Source organism: Erpetoichthys calabaricus, chromosome 11, assembly GCF_900747795.2.
Source record: "Erpetoichthys calabaricus chromosome 11, fErpCal1.3, whole genome shotgun sequence".
NCBI classification, from domain to species: domain Eukaryota; kingdom Metazoa; phylum Chordata; class Cladistia; order Polypteriformes; family Polypteridae; genus Erpetoichthys; species Erpetoichthys calabaricus.
Genome location: NC_041404.2, coordinates 141,915,797 through 141,938,244, shown reverse-complemented (window position 1 = coordinate 141,938,244; position 22,448 = coordinate 141,915,797). Strand labels below are relative to the sequence as shown.

Genomic DNA, 22,448 nt, shown 5'->3' with positions numbered 1-22,448 from the left:
GCTCAGCAGCTGTTGCAGCACCCCCAGATCCCACCAGGGATGCACCAAACTCCAACTCCCATGAAGCCCTGCGGGAGTCCCAGGCACCGCTGCAACCCAGAGGGGGGCTGCCATCTAGCATTCCAGGGGAGGTACTGTCCTGATAAGGCCGGTCCATACAATGAAGAGGTGTCCCGGCCGGACAAGAATCCCGGCCATCTGTGACACCCTGTTGACACTTTTTCATCTCAGTCCGCCATACATGAGAGTCGTCCTGGTAAACTTTTCTATTTTCTTTCTCTTTTCAGATTGTTTTGAGGCACAGCTTCCACCCGCCTATTCTGCAGAGCACTGCCTGGACATTGGCGGTTCCTTTCAAAGAGCAGAGACACCACAGAAGTCCCAGTGACTCCATTGGGAACAACTACACCCCTAGTGCCAGTAAACTCAAAATCAAGGACCTGCACAGAAAGCCCCTCGGCGTTCGGACGGCTGCTTCTGTTGCCTCTCCTAGACCTCTTTCTTGTATCCTTTACTTTGAATGTATTCCTTTCATTTGGTCTTTATTTCGTTGTATAGTTGGAGTAGTGACACTTCACAGGAGATCTGGAATGAAAGAGCAGTAGGCACCAGAAATGTGAATGTGAGGAAATACATGAAACCTTTAGCACCCACTCTACTTGCTCTGCACACACCTCCCTAAAAAGAAAAAGATTCCAGGCATCCACAGGGGCAGGGTGCCATGTTGGTCACTGTCTTATCTGCCAGTTGGCTGACTTCTGCCCATCAGGAATTTCTTCCCTCGGCCTCACATTGGCAGATCACCAAAGTCCAGCAGGAGTGAGCCGTTTACAAGCTGGGGGTCAGACGTATAAAACTGAGGCTCTTTTGGTTATTTGTCAGTTTATATCGGGTACCTGTTGTCGCTTCTCAAGGAAGTGGCAGACACGTCAGAAATATCTCCGCTAAGCTTCACTCCATCACTCTGTCATGCCCACGGTGCTGGAGGCCATTAACTGACCGTTACGGTACTACATCCAGTTCTGGTATTGTGTGGGTGGCCAAACATAACACATAACGGGTTTTTGCCAACATAAAAAGACAATTTGATCCATTTGTCTGGTTCTCATAATGTAATTGGAACACTTTACTGCACTGAATTTGCAATAAGAGCACCTAGCAAGGATGAAGCTGCTTTTGTTAACCGTGGGCAGTGCCATTCTGTTAACACACAAATCTGTGATGCCAAGATGAGTCTGATAAACGTCATGGCTCAGTGGCCTGGGTTAACCTGCGATTCATTTATTTTGAGGCAAAGTAGCTTTGGCAGACATGATGGTACTGCATTTGATGTCTGGCTTATTGGTAAGATAAGTGGCTAAACTGTCAGGGTTTCATATGGCCTGCACTGTTCATCGTAACATCAGTCATGCCAGTTACACGTGCCAGGTAATAGCGTCTACCAGCTCAAATGCTAGTGCCTTATGCCCAGAGCACAGAAGAGAGGCACTGTAATGCTGCGTATGATCTTACTCTATATCTATCTATCTATTATATAGCGCCTTTCATATCTATCTATCTATCTATCTATCTATCTATCTATCTATCTATCTATCTATCATAGCACCTTTCATGCCTATTTATCTATCTATCATATAGTGCCCTTCACATCTATCTATCTATTATATAGCGCCTTTCATGCCTATCTATCATATAGTGCCCTTCACATCTATCTATTATATAGTGCCTTTCATGCCTATCTATCTATCTTATAGTGCCCTTCACATCCATCTATCTATCTATCTATTATATAGTGCCTTTCATGCCTATCTATCTATCTATCTTATAGTGCCCTTCACATCTATCTATTATATAGCACCTTTCATGCCTATCTATCTATCATATAGTGCCCTTCACATCTATCTATCTATTATATAGCGCCTTTCATGCCTATCTATCATATAGTGCCCTTCACATCTATCTATTATATAGTGCCTTTCATGCCTATCTATCTATCATATAGTGCCCTTCACATCTATCTATCTTGTCATTTGCAGAGCAGCCAGATACTCTTGAATGCAGGTAGCAGGGTCTTGACGTGTCAGGTGGGGAGTCTGCTTTAACGGCCAATGACATTCTGCGGCATTGTGATTGGATGTGTATGAGGTTGATTAGCATAGTCCTCCATCCATTATCCAACCCACTATTGGGGGGTCTGCTGGAGCCAATCCCAGCCAACACAGGGCGCAAGGCAGGTAACAAACCCCGTGATTGAATTTTGTTTCTTTCTCTCTAATAAATAAACCAACTTTTTTGAATGTTTGCCCCTGTGATTTGTTATTTGTCATAGCAAGAGCTCTTCTAACAGGAAACTGTAAATGTTTTAATACGAAAGACAGATCAAGATCTCCTTTGGTGTCTCATGTTATTCACGGAAGATGTGCTACATTACCTTTCTTGTCGCCTGTTGAAATACATTGCCTTTTACTCTTTGTCTTTTATTTCTGACCCCGATTGGACCTGCGAGGTTTTCAGTTCCACTTGGTCCAGGCTGATTATTACTGATTATTACTTTCCTTATTTTCAGAATTTGCACGTAGATTATTATTATTCTCTGCGGTGGGCTGGCGCCCTGCCCGGGGTTTGTTTCCTGCCTTACGCCCTGTGTTGGCTGGGATTGGCTCCAGCAGACCCCCGTGACCCTGTAGTTAGGATATAGCAGGTTGGATGATAGATGGATGGATTATTTTTGCTCTTTTTTGCATTCTTTTCTCTCCAACACTTTTGGAGATTTTGAATGGTTGCTCATTGACTTTTACCGGCTACTATAGCGAGTAATCGTTTCGAGTATTAACAGTGCGCACAAGTGTAACACGTTAGGAGAGCAACGTAATTTACAGAAAGTTTTCTTAACATGTGCTACACTTGTCAATGAGCAACCATTCACACATTTACACACATTCAAAATGCTAGCACTACAAAATTTGCCAGACTTAGTGTTAGTAAATGAAATCACCAAATGTGAGCTGTTTCGTAGTAAGTAACAGCAATAATGTTCATAAAAGAACTGCTACATCAGTGAAGCAAAGTTTGCAAAGCTTGTATTTTTACCTGAAAGATGCGACTCCGTTTTTCTACAGTCATGTCCTCGTCTCGCAGTGAGCATTGAAAGAACATTTCAATGTTCTGAAAAACAACATAACGGTCCATCCTGTGCTGATGCCATGCAGTGTAACTTCAAGGCCGTCGGTTGGTGAGTTGTGAGGAGGAGGACTGTTCGTGTTCGCACGTGTCGTCAAAAATCGCGCAGAAGAAGTAGTACCTCCGGTGCCAGACAACGAAAATGTGTCTGTTTTGTTGTTTTTGAGCTATAACACTTTCATTATTTGAATCACAGATGAATCCAGAAAAGTATGTGCAATTTTAAGTTTATGACTGCTATTTGTTACCACAGAATTAAAAAATACCTGGTGCAGTGGGTAGCGCTGCTGCCTCACAGTTGGGAGATCTGGGGACCTGGGTTCGATTCCCAGGTCCTCCCTGCGTGGAGTTTGCATGTTCTCCCCGTGTCTGCGTGGGTTTCCTCCGGGCGCTCCGGTTTCCTCCCACATTCCAAAGACATGCAGGTTAGGTGGATTGGCGATTCTAAATTGGCCCTAGTGTGTGCTTGGTGTGTGTGTTTGTGTGGATTGGCACCCTGCCCGGGATTGGTTCCTGCCTTGTGCCCTGTGTTGGCTGGGATTGGCTCCAGCAGACCCCCATGACCCTGTGTTCGGATTCAGCGGGTTGGAAAATGGATGGATGGATTATTTTCCATCATTTTATTCTTTAATCAAAATTCCTTTCATTTTCGTTTTTTCGTTTTTGCTTCTAAAATGAAATTTCAAATCCGTACACCACTCTATAATTTCATTTGTATTGAATGAGTTTGAATTGTGGAAGTGCAACAGCAAATTTAGAGCAGGTGGAGGGTGCGGAGCAAATTACCGATGTGTGTGTTGTGGACTTTGAACCCGGACACAAACAGACACCGACTCACAATGTCCCAGAAGCACACGTGTTTATTATTTCCTTCTCCTTCCGTACCCACAATATGGTGCACAAACCCCCAAACTCTCTGTTCAGTCCTTTCTTTGGCTTCTCTGTCTCTTCTGCCGCCTCCACTCCTCCCCTCGCCAGCTCCATCCTCTGCCTCCCGACTCCGACTCTCTCTTTTCTACTTCACCCAGATGTGCTCCAGGTGCTTCCTGGCATCACTTCCTGGTGTGGTGGAAGTGCTGCCGTCCAGGGCTCCATAATCATCTGGGCGCCCCCTGGTGGTGATCCCGTGGCTCCTCATGTAGACCAGGACAGCTGCCCTCTCATGGTCCAGGGGAGGTAGTGTCCCTCTCCCGGTCCTTCCAGGCGTCCCGGCTGGGCATGATCCCCGGCCGTCCACCACAGTGTAAAGAATGCTGATGAGATATGACCCATAACCAGTAGTCGGTGTGCAGGCTGCCAATTGATTAGTGAATAAGCGACTCTTTGGGGTTCATATATTTGTAAATCGGAGTGAGTGCCTCACCGCACGTCACTGTGTGCCAAGGACTGCCATTCACTTCAGGAACACAAAAACATTTTCTTTGGCTCCCATTTCTAAATGCTACATGCATAGGACTTTGGAACAAACCAGTCCTGGCTTGTCATAGCAGCCTTGAAAAGCACAATGCACTTAAAGGAAGCCGCCTCGGAAAGAAGGCTGCAGGGAGGACATTTATTTTTAATATCTCTGTAACGGTCACTCGTTTCAAAGCCTTCACGTTCTGAAACTTTCCAAGGAGCCCCTTATGCAGCTCCCCTCAAACGCTCCTTGACATTTTCTTGGCTTCTGAACACTGAGATCGGGTTTTTTTCTTGTTTGCTCCTCTTCATCTCCTGATTGCTACAGACGGTGCTTTTCATTTGTTTGAACACCTCGGTGGTTAATGCAGGTGAGCAGGACTTGAAGTCGGCTTTATTGTCTCCTAAAGTGCTTAAGAAAACTCCGAAAGAGCCATTCATGCAATTTCAAAAAATACCTTAAGGCCACTTCTGAGCTTTACCTTTGAAAAGCGGAGTATCATCTCGCTGCGGTGGCCCACTTTAGTGCCACATAGGAGGCCCTTTTACCTGCAGATTGGGGTGAACCCTTCAAGGCGTGAATTGTCGAAAATTCCAGACACGTTCTTTGGGCCACGTTGATTTAGTTCTTTTAGATTTTTCCACTGCCAACCTCCCTGACGCGTTCAATGCGACCGGTTTTTAAAATTTCTGAAGTCAGAGATCAAAAGAAGGTTTCTCTTTAAAGGCGAAAGATAAAGAATTGTCAAGGTGGAAGTGCTCACCAAAAATTCAAAGACAAAAACACAGTAAAGTTGAAATGAAGCAGTGGTGGAAATCAGAATTGTTCGTTGAGTGAACTCGGAGAAGTTTTTGCTTTAAACGACTTAAGCTCTTGTGTGGCGTTGTTTCTACGGTGTATCTAAGCTCTCATTGTTGTCACTTTGTAATGGCCGACCCCTTTACCCAGACCAGCAACTACACCACCAAGACCAGTGACTTGCCTCAACTGAGGATTCTCAACATAATAACAAGCCATGCCCCTTACAAACAGTCTTTTTCCCCAAGTGATGAAGTAATAGGCAATGCAAATCATCCATCCATTATCCAACCCGCTATATCCTAACTACAGGGTCACGGGGGGTCTGCTGGAGCCAATCCCAGCCAACACAGGGCGCAAGGCAGGAAACAAACCCCGGGCAGGGTGCCAGCCCACCGCAGAGAATAATAATAATCTACGTGCAAATTCTGAAAATAAGGAAAGTAATAATCAGCCTGGACCAAGTGGAATTGAAAACCTCGCAGGTCCAATTGGGGTCAGAAATAAAAGACAAAGAGTAAAAGGCAATGTATTTCAACAGGAGACAAGAAAGGTAATGTAGCACATCTTCTGTAAATAACATGAGACACCAAAGGAGATCTTGATCTGTCTTTCGTATTAAAACATTTACAGTTTCCTGTTAGAAGAGCTCTTGCTATGACAAATAACAAATCACAGGGGCAAACATTCAAAAAAGTCGGTTTATTTATTAGAGAGAAAGAAACAAAATTCAATCGCAGGGTTTGTTTCCTGCCTTGCGCCCTGTGTTGGCTGGGATTGGCTCCAGCAGACCCCCCCAATAGCGGGTTGGATAATGGATGGAGGACTATGCTAATCAACCTCATACACATCCAATCACAATGCCGCAGAATGTCATTGGCTGTTAAAGCAGACTCCCCACCTGACACGTCAAGACCCTGCTACCTGCATTCAAGAGTATCTGGCTGCTCTGCAAATGACTAGATAGATAGATAGATGTGAAGGGCACTATAAGATAGATAGATAGGCATGAAAGGCACTATATAATAGATAGATAGATGTGAAGGGCACTATAAGATAGATAGATAGGCATGAAAGGCGCTATATAATAGATAGACAGATAGATGTGAAGGGCACTATATGATAGATAGATAGCTAGGCATGAAAGGCGCTATATAATAGATGTGAAGGGCACTATATAATAGATAGATAGATGTGAAGGGCACTATATGATATCTAGATAGATAGGCATGAAAGGTGCTATGTAATAGATAGATAGATGTGAAGGGCACTATATAATAGATAGATAGATAGATAGGCATGAAAGGTGCTATATAATAGATAGGCATGAAAGGCGCTATGTAATAGATAGATAGATAGATGTGAAGGGCACTATATGATATCTAGATAGATAGGCATGAAAGGTGCCATATAATAGATAGATAGGTAGATGTGAAGGGCACTATATGATAGATAGATAGATAGGCATGAAAGGCACTATATAATAGATAGATAGGCATGAAAGGCGCTATGTAATAGATAGATAGATGTGAAGGGCACTATATGATAGATAGAAAGCTAGGCATGAAAGGCGCTATATAATAGATAGATGTGAAGGGCACTATATAATAGATAGATAGGCATGAAAGGCGCTATATAATAGATAGATAGATGTGAAGGGCACTATATGATAGATAGGCACGAAAGGCACTATATAATAGATAGGCATGATAGGCGCTATGTAATAGATAGATAGATAGATGTGAAGGGCACTATATGATATCTAGATAGATAGGCATGAAAGGTGCTATATAATAGATAGATAGATGTGAAGGGCACTATATGATAGATAGATAGGCATGAAAGGCACTATATAATAGATAGGCATGAAAGGCGCTATGTAATAGATAGATAGATAGATGTGAAGAGCACTATGATAGATAGATAGGCACGAAAGGCACTATATAATAGATAGGCATGATAGGCGCTATGTAATAGATAGATAGATGGATGTGAAGGGCACTATATGATAGATATAGATAGATAGGCATGAAAGGTGCTATATAATAGATAGATAGGTAGATGTGAAGGGCACTATATGATAGATAGATAGATAGATAGGCATGAAAGGTGCTATATAATAGATAGGTAGATGTGAAGGGCACTATATGATAGATAGATGGATAGATAGGCATGAAAGGCGCTATATAATAAATAGATGTGAAGGGCACTATATAATAGATAGATAGATAGGCATGAAAGGCACTATATAATAGATAGACAGATAGATGTGAAGGGCACTATATGATATCTAGATAGATAGGCATGAAAGGCGCAGGGACAAGGACAGACAAATGTTCAATATTACATATATATTGTGGCAGACGGCAGGGGACCCTGCCCTGTCGGGACGCCTGGAAGTACCGGGAGGAGGACAATACCTCTCCTGGACCACCAGAGGGCCGCCACCCTGGTCTAAATGGGGGCCACTGAGTCAGAGCTTAGAAGCTCATCACTGGGATCCCACAGGCAATACACAGTCCCAAAAGTACTTAAACCACAACACACAACCCTTCCTCTGGCACCACCACTCTTCCCAGGCAACCTCGTCCTCTTCCTCCCGATTCTGGCCCCAAGTGGTGGTTGCCGGCCCTTTTTATAGCCCACCCGGAAGTGCTCCAGGTGCTTGATCACCTGCTTCTGATTGCACTTCCGGGCGGGGCTGTAGAGTTGTCCAGGCCAGCTCAGCGACCCATGCAGCACCCCCTGGTGGCCACCCCAGATCCCAGCAGGGCTGTGGAGTACTCCATCTCCCATGGGAAATTGAGGCACCATCCTCAGCCAGGGAGGCTGCCACCAAGCGTCCCGGGTGAGGTATTGAGCAGTCCATGTGGATGTAAAATACGCCCTGAGGCGAGTGCGTCAGTGAGGAGGTCCCCGCCCCCTCCCCTCGGCCTACTGTGTGTCTCTCGGATTCATGCAAATAAATTGGTACCGATGGCAAACTATGATACATAGCGCGATGAGAGAAGTCGCAAAATCACCGGAATGTTCGAGCAAATTCTAGAAAAAAAAAAAAAAAAAACCCCGATCTAAATCCATTAAGTCGTTCTCTCGTGAAAAGCGAACAGACAGACAGACTTGCGTTGGATTTTCTATATATAGAGATGTGTAAGTGTGCTTTCCTTCCAGTCAACCTTTCAGGCGTTTATGGTAATCTTCCTATTACAGGGGTAGCTCAACAGGAGCTAGTTGACTAGAGGCACTCCGATGTCATTAGTTAGCTTTACTCTCTGCTGTCGGGGGATTAACAGGATGACTAAGCAGATGTGAAACAGTGAAGATGGTAAATCGAATAACACAAGTGTTTAGAAATGAGAGTCTCGAAGCGGCCAAGTGCGCTGTACCCTTTCTGTTTTTCAGGATTTCAAATTCCCACTGCTGGTGGGTCGAGGGCCTCGGTCATTCCTTAACCATTCATTCTAGCTCCGAAGGATTCTCCTCCAGCTCAGAAGAAACTGAAACTGCCGTCTAAACGTGATTCATCCCATGAAAGGTAAGGTTGCAGAATATCGGCAAACATTTGTTAATAATAATAATAATTCTTTACATTTATATAGCGCCTTTCTCACTCCTCCATTCTGGTAGGGCCCACAATCTCCTTACTGCAAAGCAGCAGCACTTCCAATGTGCCGCCTGTGTGGATAAATTGTCCAAATACGTGAGTCGGTGTTTTCCGCAGGCCACCCTCTATTGTCCCCAAGAATGCATTCTCTTTGGGCTCAGATAATAGGACGCTATCGGGACACGTGATTTGGTATTCTTGGGCGGACGTTCATTACTCTGAACACAACTCTCTAGACCACAGGTGTTGAACTCCGGTCCTCGAGGGCCTCAGTAAGGCTGCAGGTTTTCATTCTAACCATCTTCTTCATTAGTGACAAATTTTTTGCTGCTAATTAACTTCTTTTGCCTTAATTTTAATTAACTTGACGCAGCCCCTTTGTTGTTTCTTTTTCCTTAATTAGCAGCAAAACAATAATGAGACACAAAACGAGCTGCCCACATGACCATCCATCCATCCATCTATTATCCAACCCGCTGAATCCGAACACAGGGTCACGGGGGGTCTGCTGGAGCCAATCCCACCGCAGGACACACACAAACACACCAAGCACACACTAGGGCCAATTTAGAATCGCCAATCCACCTAACCTGCATGTCTTTGGACTGTGGGAGGAAACCGGAGCGCCTGGAGGAAACCCACGCAGACACGGGGAGAACATGCAAACTCCACGCAGGGAGGACCTGGAAAGCGAACCCAGGTCCCCAGGTCTCCCAACTGCGAGGCAGCAGCGCTACCCACTGCGCCACCGTGCCGCCCAACATTAATGGCTGAAAGCTTACAGCACTCGGGGTTCCCAGGCGGTCTCCCTTCCAAGTACTGATCGAGCCCAAGCGTGTTTAGCTTCCGAGATCAGGCGCAGTCACACTAGTGTGGCCGCAAGCGAAAGCCCCACATGACCAGCTATCCACAATATCTGAAAATAAAGAAAGATGAAGGTATCGGTAAGACTGATCCCTCAGATCACCAAAACATTTTGACAGTGTTCTTAGAAAAAACAGAAAATCAACAATTTTGGAAATGTCTGCTTTGGCAGACTGCGGTGGGTTGGCACCCTGCCCGGGATTGGTTCCTGCCTTGTGCCCTGTGTTGGCTGGGATTGGCTCCAGCAGACCCCTGTGACCCTGTGTTCGGATTCAGCGGGTTGGAAAATGGATGGATGGATGCTTTGGCAGAATGAGAGTAGCAACAAGCCATGGAATTAAATAATGGGTTTAATTAACAGCAAGAATCAGCTTCTCATTAAGGAACTGGTTGGAGTGAAATTGGTTGGAGTTTGAAGATCCAATTTAGCTGGTCATCAGTCGGCTCGTTTCACGTCTCATTTCTGTTTGGCTGTCATTTAATGAAGAAATGAATCAAGTCAGAGGACTGAATCCTTAATAACAGGGCTATTAAAACAAAGGGCAAATGAGTTAATTAGCAGTGAAAACTGGTCACTGATTAGGAAAAGGTTAGAATGAAAACCTGCAGCCACTGTGGCCCTCCAGGACCGGAGTTTGACACCCCTGCTCTAGACATTCAAATGGCAGGTGGGGGTTTTACTTTTTTCCATTAAGATGTTTGCTGCATTGCGTGCTCGCCGAAGCATTCGAGCCTGTTTGTATGTCTCATTATAAATTCTCTAAATATTTGCTGTTACCAATGCAACAGAGCACACCGGCTGAGTGCTCATGGGAAATGCTAGTCAATAAGCCCCAATGTGAAGGCTTCTTTTCTAGTGAGATGGCGGCAGCAACATCTCAGGAATGGGGATTCCAGTATTATGAGCCCATTAGGGTGATGCAAGGCGTTTTGAAAGCTTTTTCGGCAGCATCACCCCCAGTGTTATTAGTGACAGAATGGGGCCCGGGCTTTGTCACTACCCATTACCATCACTTTTGTCTGCAGATTACTCCTGAGCCTCTCCTCTCACAGTCTATTTACATGCGCCTTTAGTCTCAAGACGATTACAGAACGGGAACGGAAACTGAGAGACTGGCACTAAGAATAGAAAAGACTGGCACCCTATCCAGAGTTGGGTATTACGTAATGCCTGTTGACACAAAGGTGGACACCTGATATCTGCCACCTTGAACTGGAAGTGCAGTTAGAGAAAGGAATGGAAACTGAAGTGAGTCTAAGTGTGACACAAATGAAAGGAAGTCAGTTTTTATATCGTGCCCTGTAAGGTACATTGGCACAGGGCAATGCAAACTGGAAAAATCCACAGACACACATACACACCTATCTGCCCTTCAGTTTTCTTAACTCACTTATAGTCCTGCAGAGACACTGTAGTCCATTTGAAGGCCAAGGTCAAATAAACATGGACGCTGGACTGCCAGAGTGCACCATTGTTAAACAAGTTGCCATAGTGAGATTTCTTTGGGCAGAGGGAATGAAAACCTGCTGACATTTACTGAAGGGCGTTGGTTTGTGCAGATCAGGGCGCTATATGACCCAACATTCTGTTAGCCTTCTCAATGGCTTCTGAACACTGTCTGCCAGTTGATAGTGTTGAGTCCACAGTGACTCCTTAGTCCTTCTCATGAGGCGTATTTTTGATTTTCAGACCCCCACATTGTGTATTCAAACCTAACAAGACCCAAACCTTATGCAGGCGTTAGGCTCAGCTCTTTGAATCTTTCCTCATAACTCATCCCCTGTAGCCCTGGAATCAGCCTCGTCGCTCTTCTCTGGACTTTCTCCAGTGCTGCTGTGTCTCTATGGAGAGTAAAACGTCACCCAGGACTCCAGATGAGGCCTCACCAGTGTGTTATAAAGCCTGAGCAGAACCTCCTGTGACTTGTACTCCACACGTCAAAGTGCTATGTGACACAAATTAAAGGAAGTCCGTTTTTATATCGTGCCCTGTAAGGTACATTGGCTCAGGGCAATGCAAACTGGAAAAATCCACAGACACACATACACACCTATCTGCCCTTCAGTTTTCTTAACTCACTTATAGTCCTACAGAGACACTGTAGTCTAGTTGAAGGCCAAGGCCAAATAAACATGGACGCTGGACTGCCAGAGTGCACCATTGTTAAACAAGTTGCCGTAGTGAGATTTCTTTGGGCAGAGGGAATGAAAAGCTGCTGACATTTACTGAAGGACGTTGGTTTGTGCAGATCAGTAAGCTGCTTGGGTACCCTTCTCGTGTAAACTTAACAGTACCCCAAGTTGTCGTGCACTACAGCCTGTGCAGGTCCTTAGCTGATCTCCAGATGTGCATTAGAACATCAGAACAATCGGGACGTGAACAGGCCATTCCGCCCAACAAAGCTCGCCAGTCCTATCCACTTATTTCTTCCAAAAAAACATCAGGTCAAGTTTTGAAAGTCCATAACGTCTTATTGTCTACCACACTACTTGGTCGCTTATTCCAAGTGTCTATCATTCTTTGTGTGAAGAAAAACTTCCTAATGTTTGTGTGAAATTTCCCCTTAACAAGTGTCCAACTGTGTCCGCGTGTTCTTGATGAACTCATTTTAAAATAACGGTCTCGATCCACTGGACTAATTCCCTTCATAATTTTAAACACTACAATCAGGTCTCCTCTTAATCTTCTTTTACTTAAACTGTAAAGACTCCACTCTTTTCATCTTTCCTCATAGCTCTTTCCCTGTAGTCGCTTTTCTCTGGACCTTCTCTAGTGTTATGTCCTTTTTGTAGCCAGGAGACCAAAACTTCATTCATTACTCCAGATGAGGCCTCATTGGTGTGTTATAAAGACTGAGCAGAACCTCCTGTGACTTGTACTCCACACATCAAGGCACTATATAACCTCACATTCTGTTAGCCTTCTTAATGGCTTCTGAACACTGTCGGGAACTCAATATCTTAGAGTCCACTATGACTCCTAAATCCTTCTCATAAGGTTGACTCTCGATTTTCCAACTGCCCTATGTGTAATTCTTTACATTTACTGACATTAAATTTCATCTGCCCAAGCCTGTCTATTATCCAGGTCCTTCTGTGATGATATAACGGAGTTCAAATTATCTGCCGATCCACCTATCTTGGTATCATCTCCAAACTTAACCAGCTTGTTACTTATATTCCTATCTAAATCATTTCTATATATTAAAAATAGCAGCAGCCCCGGCACTGCCCCCTGCTGGTCACCACTCTTAACATCGGCCAATTCTGATGAGACTTCTCACACCCTCATCACCCTCTGTTTCCTGTGTCTGAGCCAATTCTGCACCCATCTAAAAACATCACCCTGAACTCCCACTTCTTTTAATTTGATGCCCACCTCTCATGTGGCACCTCATCAAATGCTTTCTGAAAGTCCAGATAAATAATCTCATCTGCTCCTCTCTGGTCGTATCCTTTTGTTGCCTCCTCATAGAATTCCAGCCTGTTAGTAAAACACGACCTCCCTCTTCTGACCCCCATGCTGACTGGTCACTAACTCTCCTGTCCTTGCCAGGTGTTGCTCAATCTTATCCTTAATAATTCCTTCCATTAATTTTCCTCTGATGCCCCTTAAGCTTACTGGCCTGTAGTTGCTTGGATGTGCCCTGTCACCCTTTTTATATAACGGGATGATATTTGCCATTTTCCAGTCCTTCAGAATCTCTCGAGTGCGCAGTGACTTCCTAAAAATACGTGTCAAGGGTTTAATATCGGCACTCACCAGCCTCCTTAAGAACTTGAGGGTAAATATTATCTGGTCCTGGTGATTTAACAGTGGTCAACGTCCTCCATTGGCCTTCTCTGATGAAGGCATTCCCCATGTCGATATGGGCGTGACGGTGGACCAGATCAAGCTTCGTAGGTTATGCTTGTTCGTCCCACTTTAAACCTTTCGTCCCAGTCATAAACTTTTTGTTGAGGCCTGCTGTTTTTATTTCAGTACTGAGCCAACATCCTTCAGTGAATTTCAGACCGGATTCACTCAAATTTGCCCAAAGAAATCTCCGTTCGGTGCGTCGTTTAATGATGGTGCCATCTCACAGCGGAGCGTCTGTGTTCATTTGACCTTGGCTTCCAATAGATTAATGGTAGAGCCCTGTGTTGTTTGTGGTCAAACTACCCATAAGCCATTGCAAATGTGTTGTATTACATTGGCTCCCTTTAAATGGGGTTACTGTGTAATTCCCAAATTCCCTTTACTTTTTAATTTTCCCAAGTATTATATAGTGCCTTCCATGCCTATCTACAGTATGTATAATATAGTGCCTTTCATGTCTGCCTATCTATCCATCCATTATCCAACCCGCTATATCCTAACTACAGCATCACAGGAGTCTGCTGGAGCCAATCCCAGCCAACACAGGGCGCAAGGCAGGAACTAAACCCTGGGCAGAGTGCCAGCCCACCGTAGGGCACACCCACACACCAAGTACAATTTAGGATCGCCAATGCACCTAACCTGCATGTCTTTGGACTATGGGAGGAAACCAGAGCACCCGGAGGAAACCCACGCAGACACGGGGAGAACATGTAAACTCTATGCAGGGAGGACCCGGGAAGCGAACCTGGGTCTCCTATCTGCGAGGCAGCAGCACTACCCACTGCGCCACCGTGCCGCCCTCTGCCTATCTAACTGTAATTTTCATATTGCCTTCACTTTTTAATTTTCCTTAGTATTGCATAGTGCCTTCCATGCCTATCTATGCCTATCTTTCTATTGTTGTTGCTGTTTGTGGTCAAACTACCCGTTAATTGGGGTTACTGTGTAATTCTCAAATTGCCTTCAGTTTACATAGTACCTTCCATGCCTTTCTATCTATTATATAGTGCCTTCCATGCCTATCTACAGTATGTATAATTAGTGCCTTTCATCCCTGGCTATCTATCTAACTTTAATTTTCAAATTGCCTTCACTTTTTAATTTTCCTTAGGCATGGAAGACATTATGTAATACTATCTATGCCTATCCATCCATCCATTGTCCAACCCGCTATATCCTAACACAGTGTCCCGGGGGTCTGCTGGAGCCAATCCCAGCCAACACAGGGCACAAGGCAGGAATCTATCTATTATATTGGGCCTTTCAAGCCTATCTATGTATGATATAGTGCCTTTCATGCCTGCCTATCTACCTAATTGTCTTTACTTTTTAATTACTCTTGTATTTGTAATTACTTAGAATTGCTTCTCAGGGATCTGCTTTCACTTTGACATTATTGAGTCTCTTTTTTTGTCAATCAAGGTCAAAAAAGCCAAATTCAATCCACTCTGACGGAAATTCGTGTAACAATAAAATGTGAAAACGTCCAAGGGGTGAATGCTTTTTCACAGTCTCTGTGTATCTTGATCAGTGCCGCCATTTCTTGTATCTTATTGGTACCGGTCCGGTGGCCTTTCTGTGCTGCTATAGATTTGATGTAATGAATTGAAACTCATTTGCACCATTGCAGGGAAACAAACTCTGAATATTTAACAAGAAATGCGTAGCAATGGATGGATGGCTAGATGGAGAATAAATGGTTTAACGTGAAAGTTAGAACTGCCTTAATGTGAGTTTGTTGTTTCAGTAGTCAGTTCTTTTGATGTGTGTCAGTGTTTTAGATTTTAACAAAACCTTCAGCCAGAAATCCTTTAATGTAATTAATGTCCCTTAATTACATCTCGCCTGAAGAAGGGGCCTGAGTTGCCTCGAAAGCTTGCATATTGTAATCTTTTTAGTTAGCCAATAAAAGGGGTCATTTTACTTGGCTTTTCTTAATGTTTGGGAAATTCTCATTTGGGGACAAAAGTACGTTTTGTGACAGAGAACTAAAGGAGAGTTAAAGGTGATTCCAGCAGACGCTGGAGTAATTAAAGTAAATACACTGACTAGTTATGACTCCAAATTAGAAACTGAATGATTAATAGAAGCCTCATCTCCTAGGAATTCCACTTAACTGGTGCTTTTGATTCACATTTTTGTGTTTTTTCTTCTTGTGAATTTCCCCTTGGGATTAATAAAGTATCTCTATCTATCTATCTATCTATCTATCTATCTATCTATCTATCTATCTATCTATCTATCTATCTATCTATCTATCTATCTATCTAGAGTCCTGGGTTCAAATCCTGACCCATAGCTTCTGTGTGGAGTTTGAATGTTCTCTCAAGTATCCTAAAGGTGTGCACATTTAGTTTCATCGCCAACTCTAAATTGTCCAGGTATGCATGTGTGTGTGTGTGCTTGAGTGTGTGATGGAAATGGCATTCTGTCCTGGGTTGGTTCAGACCTTAAACTTGTGGTCAGAAAGTGGATGGATGTATCAATTTATTTCACTCGTCCGATGCGGAACAGAAGAAGCCATTCTGACGTGACTGCTGTGTTTCATTACACTTTCATTGTGTCTTTTCAGGGAAATGAGCCCTCCACTGGAGTCTCGAGCCAGTTCACGTGGAAACTATCCTGGCACGTTAGAACTGCCAGGAAGTCGGCCGATGACTCCTGTTGAACAGCTGAATGTCATGTTGGCTCGGGAGGAGATGACTTTGAGGGACAACGGAGGACCTTCAGAGAGAGATTTGGAGGTAAACTACGGGCTTCAACAGCCAGGCAAACGTCCAAAAATATTTGGGTGTGAGCGTTTGTGTGTGCTTCAGGCGGTTCCTGCCTTGGACTTGATGCTGCTGACATAGACTTGCTCATTCCTAGCATTCACACACTGAGAACCAGTACTCGGATAAAGAGTGATACACAAGAAAACAAAAAGAAACTGAATTTAATGCTAAGGTCATGTAGTACAATAGGTGGACTTGATAGATGGACTGCCACCTCACGTCGTCTCTTAAGGCTGGGTTCTTCACGCGACACGACGCCCGCTCCAGTGGATGCTACTGCCGCGCAAGCGCTTTACTGTTCACTAGCCGATGCCCGCCGTACCATACGGCGGTGTAAGAATAGGAACGGAAAACGATGAGAAAGGAATTCAGAAATCAAGAAGAAATAAATAAGATGCAGTTGTGAATAGGTGTTTTGGTGGAGACGACAGATAATGAGTCGAAAGATCTAACCCTAGAAAAAGCCACGTACAACTGACGCTTCTGAAATTCGATTATGTAAATATAACAACCCCAAAAAGATGTTGTTGTAGAATGTGTCTGAGTAATTCCTGCAGTTTAATCCAAAAGACTCGTACTACAATATCTGGTCTTTGGGTATTCGACAGTCCATGTAGAATTTCCAGCCAAGCAGGATTACATGTGAAAGTGATAAATAAATCAGGCTTTCCGAATTTACGTACTATGGCCATGGCATCCTGATAGTTTTGTTTCATGTATCTTGGACTTCCTGGAAATGTGGACGGTAATATGATCATTTTGCCTACATGTACGTTGTTATTTTCAGCGTTTGCTTGCAGTGCGTCTGATAGTTCCACGCGCAGATCTTGTTGATGTAATCTGAGATAGTTGAGACGCGCGCCCTCTGTTTTAACATACGCATCTACGACGTACTGTTGGAATAGTTTGCCACTGGAGTGCAAAATACTAAATGTGTTCCTCATTGCTAATCTGTACGCGTAAAATTGGCATTGAGTAAGCCTTATTCGCTTGGCGGTTCTTTTATCAGGAACATGTTGTAAACCATTGTGCCAGCCAATGTCTCTGTAAGGGAATAAAAGTGGGTAAAGCATAGGATCGCAATTCATATTGAGCGTGGAAATCTGTTTACAGGAGTTGCCTATGGGATAGATGCAAATGTCCCTTTCGGCAGGTGTTTCGCCATCTTCTCCGATGAAAATCGCTGCAATGTCGGGGCATTGTATCGTCGTAAATCCTACCCAGGGTTTTCCTTGAAAACCATTCGTACAGATGCTGTTGGATTGGACTGAGCGATTTCATGCATGTGTTTGTATGATTTAGCGAATGAGTTGATGGTTCTGAGCATGGAATCTAGCTGGAGAAGTACATTTTCACTGCATGCAGAGTTTGCTTTATTTTATAAACGTACTTCAGGAGCTTGCGCTGTGTCTAAAACATACAACTGTCCATATCTTGGAGAGGTAGAAGTGTTAGCGTATAGTGGAGAGATTTGGTGATAAATTTGCCCGTGTATTTTAAAACAGTATGGTCCGTGGCCAGGAGGTTGAGTTATCTGTGCACCCGTCGAAGCAAATGCTAGAGAAGAGTCGTATTCTCGAATGTGTTCACGATCATTTTTATCTTCTGATGTTTGATGTGTAAGAAGCAGTGGTAAAGACACAGGTGGCTCCCGCTAAGGTGGTAAAGCTACTTTACCATTGTGGCAGCACCTCGAGTACTTGTTGGATGGATTACACTCAGCAGGCCAGTATAGTGCATGACATGGAAGAGGACGAATAGGAATCGAGAAATGTCGTGTCGCTTGCATGTGGATGGGACCGGTTTTGAAGTGGAAGCAGGACGAACCAGAAGAGAAATATATATAAGAGATACTTGCGTGTGTACTTTACGTAAATCTGGAAGATTCCACCAGGTAGCAGTGCGAGATATCATCACGGCGAGAACAGGTTTGGCTACGCTGTGTTGTGAATTGACTGAAACATCCATTAAAATCCCAGAATGCATTGCTACAATATCTCTGAAAAGGTTGGATGTTTAATGATTACATCCGTCAATCCAGGGATGCGCCCATTCCAGCAAGCATTCGACACAGAAGATAGTATGTTAGAGTTTGAAAATGTATCGCGTCATTACGATGGGGAATATGCGACACTTGAATATAAAAACACCCGGATGTGTTTGTATGTCGGTGTTTTGCTTCACCACATCGAACCATTCGTCAAACATCGAAGCGCGCTCATCGATCCTGTAAGCGCCTTTCTGTCACATGTAGATAGTAAACGGAGACTCTGACGTCAAAAGTACTTGTGCGCCAATGCAAAGCAAAATGGGTAATGCCAACCTGTCCTATAACTGAACTTCTGAAACTTTTCTTTTTGAAAGGTGTCCTTCCCCAAAATTGATGTAGTCGTGATGGCATCAGCATAACTCTGAATAAGTTTTGAATGTTGTTTGAGTTGGGTTACACATTTTAGCAGATGATGGCTTGAATTAATAATGCCACAGAGAATACCAAAAAATGGACAAGAAGTGACAGTGGACCAGTTCAGAATGATGAAGAGAAGGGTGATGAAGATGATGACCCTCCTGTGTGGTATTAGTGAAGAAGGCTTACTAGAGCAGTGGAGGGGGTGGAAGTGACTTTCTTAAGCTGAGTTTTCACTTTAAAAATGAATTGATAAGTTTTTTCTTATTTACAGTCGGAGATGCCAGGACTCATGAATGTTTCCCTGCTGCTGATTTGCTTTCTTCTCCATTCTTTATCCCCAGCGGTATGTCTATTATATAAACCATGGAGTCCCCAACAGTATGCTTGCCACCCAAGACACTCAAGTGATGAAAAACATAGAGGAGCTTCTGCCACCTCACCTGAAGAGCAGCCCAAAGCTGAGACCACTGATAGAAGAAATCCATGAAGAGATTCAGCACGACTATGACTTCAGTCTGCGGAAGGCCATCGGTGAGCTTATTCATTTAGTGTACACTACAGCTAAGTCTGTCTGTCATATAGTGCCTTTCACATCCGCCTGTCTACATTTACATTATATGGTGCCTTTCATGTCTGTCTGTGAAGTGTTTTACTATATCAGTGTTTATACGATATCTTTTCTGTCTGTCTTTTGCTTTATTGTATACAACGTCTTTCACATCCAACTATCTACCATTAAAATGCTTTCTCATATATCTGTCTGTCTGCCTGTTTGTTTTGTTTAATTTAGCAAGTTTTACGTCTGTCTAGCTATCTGACATCTGTCTATCCATTAATAATGTATTGCCTTTTCAATCCGCTTGTTTTATAGTGGGCCTTTTATGTCTGTGTATTTGTATTTAAGTGGGGGTTCTTTCTCTACTGATTCATGGAGTATCTTTCATACCTCTCTATCACTTATATAGTGCCTTTCATATTTATTGACATACAGTGCATCCAGAAAGTATTCACAGCGCATCACTTTTTCCACATTTTGTTATGTTACAGCCTTATTCCAAAATGGATTAAATTCATTTTTTTCCTCAGAATTCTACATACAACACCCCATAATTTCAACGTGAAAAAAGTTTACTTGAGGTTTTTGCAAATTTATTAAAAATAAAAAAACTGAGAAATCCCATGTCCATAAGTATTCACAGCCTTTGCTCAATACTTTGTCGATGCCCCTTTGGCAGCAATCCCAGCCTCAAGTCTTTTTGAATATGATGCCACAAGCTTGGCACACCTATCCTTGGCCAGTTTGGCCCATTCCTCTTTGCAGCACCTCTCAAGCTCCATCAGGTTGGATGGGAAGCGTCGGTGCACAGCCATTTTAAGATCTCTCCAGAGATGTTCAATCAGATTCAAGTCTGGGCTCTGGCTGGGCCACTCAAGGACATTCACAGAGTTGTCCTGAAGCCACTCCTTTGATATCTTGGCTGTGTGCTTAGGGTCGTTGTCCTGCTGAAAGATGAACCGTCGCCCCAGTCTGAGGTCAAGAGCGCTCTGGAGCAGGTTTTCATCCAGGATGTCTCTGTACATTGCTGCAGTCATCTTTCCCTTTATCCTGACTAGTCTCCCAGTCCCCACAGCATGATGCTGCCACCACCATGCTTCACTGTAGGGATGGTATTGGCCTGGTGATGAGCGGTGCCTGGTTTCCTCCAAACGTGACGCCTGGCATTCACACCAAAGAGTTCAATCTTTGTCTCATCACACCAGAGAATTTTCTTTCTCATGGTCTGAGAGTCCTTCAGGTGCCTTTTGGCAAACTCCAGGCGGGCTGCCATGTGCCTTTTACTAAGGAGTGGCTTCCGTCTGGCCACTCTACCATACAGGCCTGATTGGTGGATTGCTGCAGAGATGGTTGTCCTTCTGGAAGGTTCTCCTCTCTCCACAGAGGACCTCTGGAGCTCTGACAGAGTGACCATCAGGTTCTTGGTCACCTCCCTGACTAAGGCCCTTCTCCCCCGATCGCTCAGTTTAGATGGCCGGCCAGCTCTAGGAAGAGTCCTGGTGGTTTTGAACTTCTTCCACTTACGGATGATGGAGGCCACTGTGCTCATTGTGACCTCCAAAGCAGCAGAAATTTTTCTGTAACCTTCCCCAGATTTGTGTCTCGAGACAATCCTGTCTCAGAGGTCTACAGACAATTCCTTTGACTTCATGCTTGGTTTGTGCTCTGACATGAACTGTCAACTGTGTGACCTTCTATAGACAGGTGTGTGCCTTTCCAAATCAGGTCCAGTCAACTGAATTTGCCACAGGTGGACTCCAATGAAGCTGCAGAAACATCTCAAGGATGATCAGGGGAAACAGGAGGCACCTGAGCTCAATTTTGAGCTTCATGGTAAAGGCTGTGAATACTTATGTACATGTGCTTTCTCAATTTTTTTATTTTTAATAAATTTCCAAAAACCTCAAGTAAACTTTTTTCACGTTGTCATTATGGGGTGTTGTGTGTAGAATTCTGAGGAAAAAAATGAATTGAATCCATTTTGGAATAAGGCTGTGACATAACAAAATGTGGAAAACGTGATGCGCTGGGAATACTTTCTGGATGCACTGTATATCTGTCTTCTGTAATGCCTTTCATATCGATGTATCTATCTTAGCAAGTTTCATATCTACCTTGTTTTTTTAGTGCCTTTCACATCTGATCAGATTTATATTGCTTTTTCAATCTATTTGCTTTATATAGTGCCTTTTATGCCGAGCTATAATTCAGGGCCTTTACTTTCTGTACTGATTGTATCTTATGTAGTGCCTTACCTTCTAGTTATCAATTATATAGTTCCTTTCATATCTGTCTTTCTATCTTTTATAGTGCCTTTTATGTCTATCTGTTTGTCTGTTGATTTATTTGAAGTTTTTTATGTCAAGCTATCTTCTATATAGTGCCTTTCACATCTGTCTATCCATGAATAATATATTACCTTATCAATCTGTTTTATATTGGGCCTTTTATGTCTATGTGCTTATAATTAAGTGCAAATTCTTTCTATACTGATTTATGTAGTTCCTTTCATACCTCTCTAACAACTGTATAGCGTCTTTATCTATCTATCTATCTATCTATCTATCTATCTATCTATCTATCTATCTATCTATCTATCTATCTATCAATTATATGGAGAATTTTCTGCTTATCAACAAAATATGACTTTTCCTATTTTTTTTTTAGTGTATATTGTATATCTTTAATGTAGTCCCTTTACTATCTGTCTCTAATATAGTGTCTTTCATGTCTATCTTTTATATATAGTACCCTTTACTATATCTCTCTTTTATATAGTGCCTTGTCTGTCTCTTTTATATAGTGCCCTTTGCAATCTTTCTTTTATGAAGGTTGTAATAATTGGGTTGCCTCCTTTTAAACCAAGGAAAACTAGCCTGCCAAGGATAAAAGACTTTTGTGGACCTTTTATTGATGATCTGCCCCTTTTTAACATTCCTCTGAAATTGTTTTACTGTAGTAGCACCCTGAGGACCCAGCAGTCCTTTGGTGTCTTGGCATA

At 43.4% G+C, this 22,448-nt stretch overlaps 1 protein-coding gene and 1 pseudogene across 1 annotated transcript in view; one reads left to right on the top strand and one right to left on the bottom strand.

Annotated features, from left to right (window-relative positions):
• Window positions 1-22,448, top strand: part of dnah3 (dynein axonemal heavy chain 3) — a 287,745-nt gene that overhangs the window by 20,943 nt on the left and 244,354 nt on the right. The window contains exons 3-6 of the mRNA XM_051933798.1: window positions 288-504; window positions 8,843-8,912; window positions 16,280-16,451; window positions 19,233-19,422. Coding sequence (XP_051789758.1) covers window positions 288-504; window positions 8,843-8,912; window positions 16,280-16,451; window positions 19,233-19,422 — 649 coding nt within the window. The remainder of the gene's footprint in view (window positions 1-287; window positions 505-8,842; window positions 8,913-16,279; window positions 16,452-19,232; window positions 19,423-22,448) is intronic.
• On the bottom strand, window positions 9,757-9,865 carry LOC114641982 (uncharacterized; annotated as a pseudogene).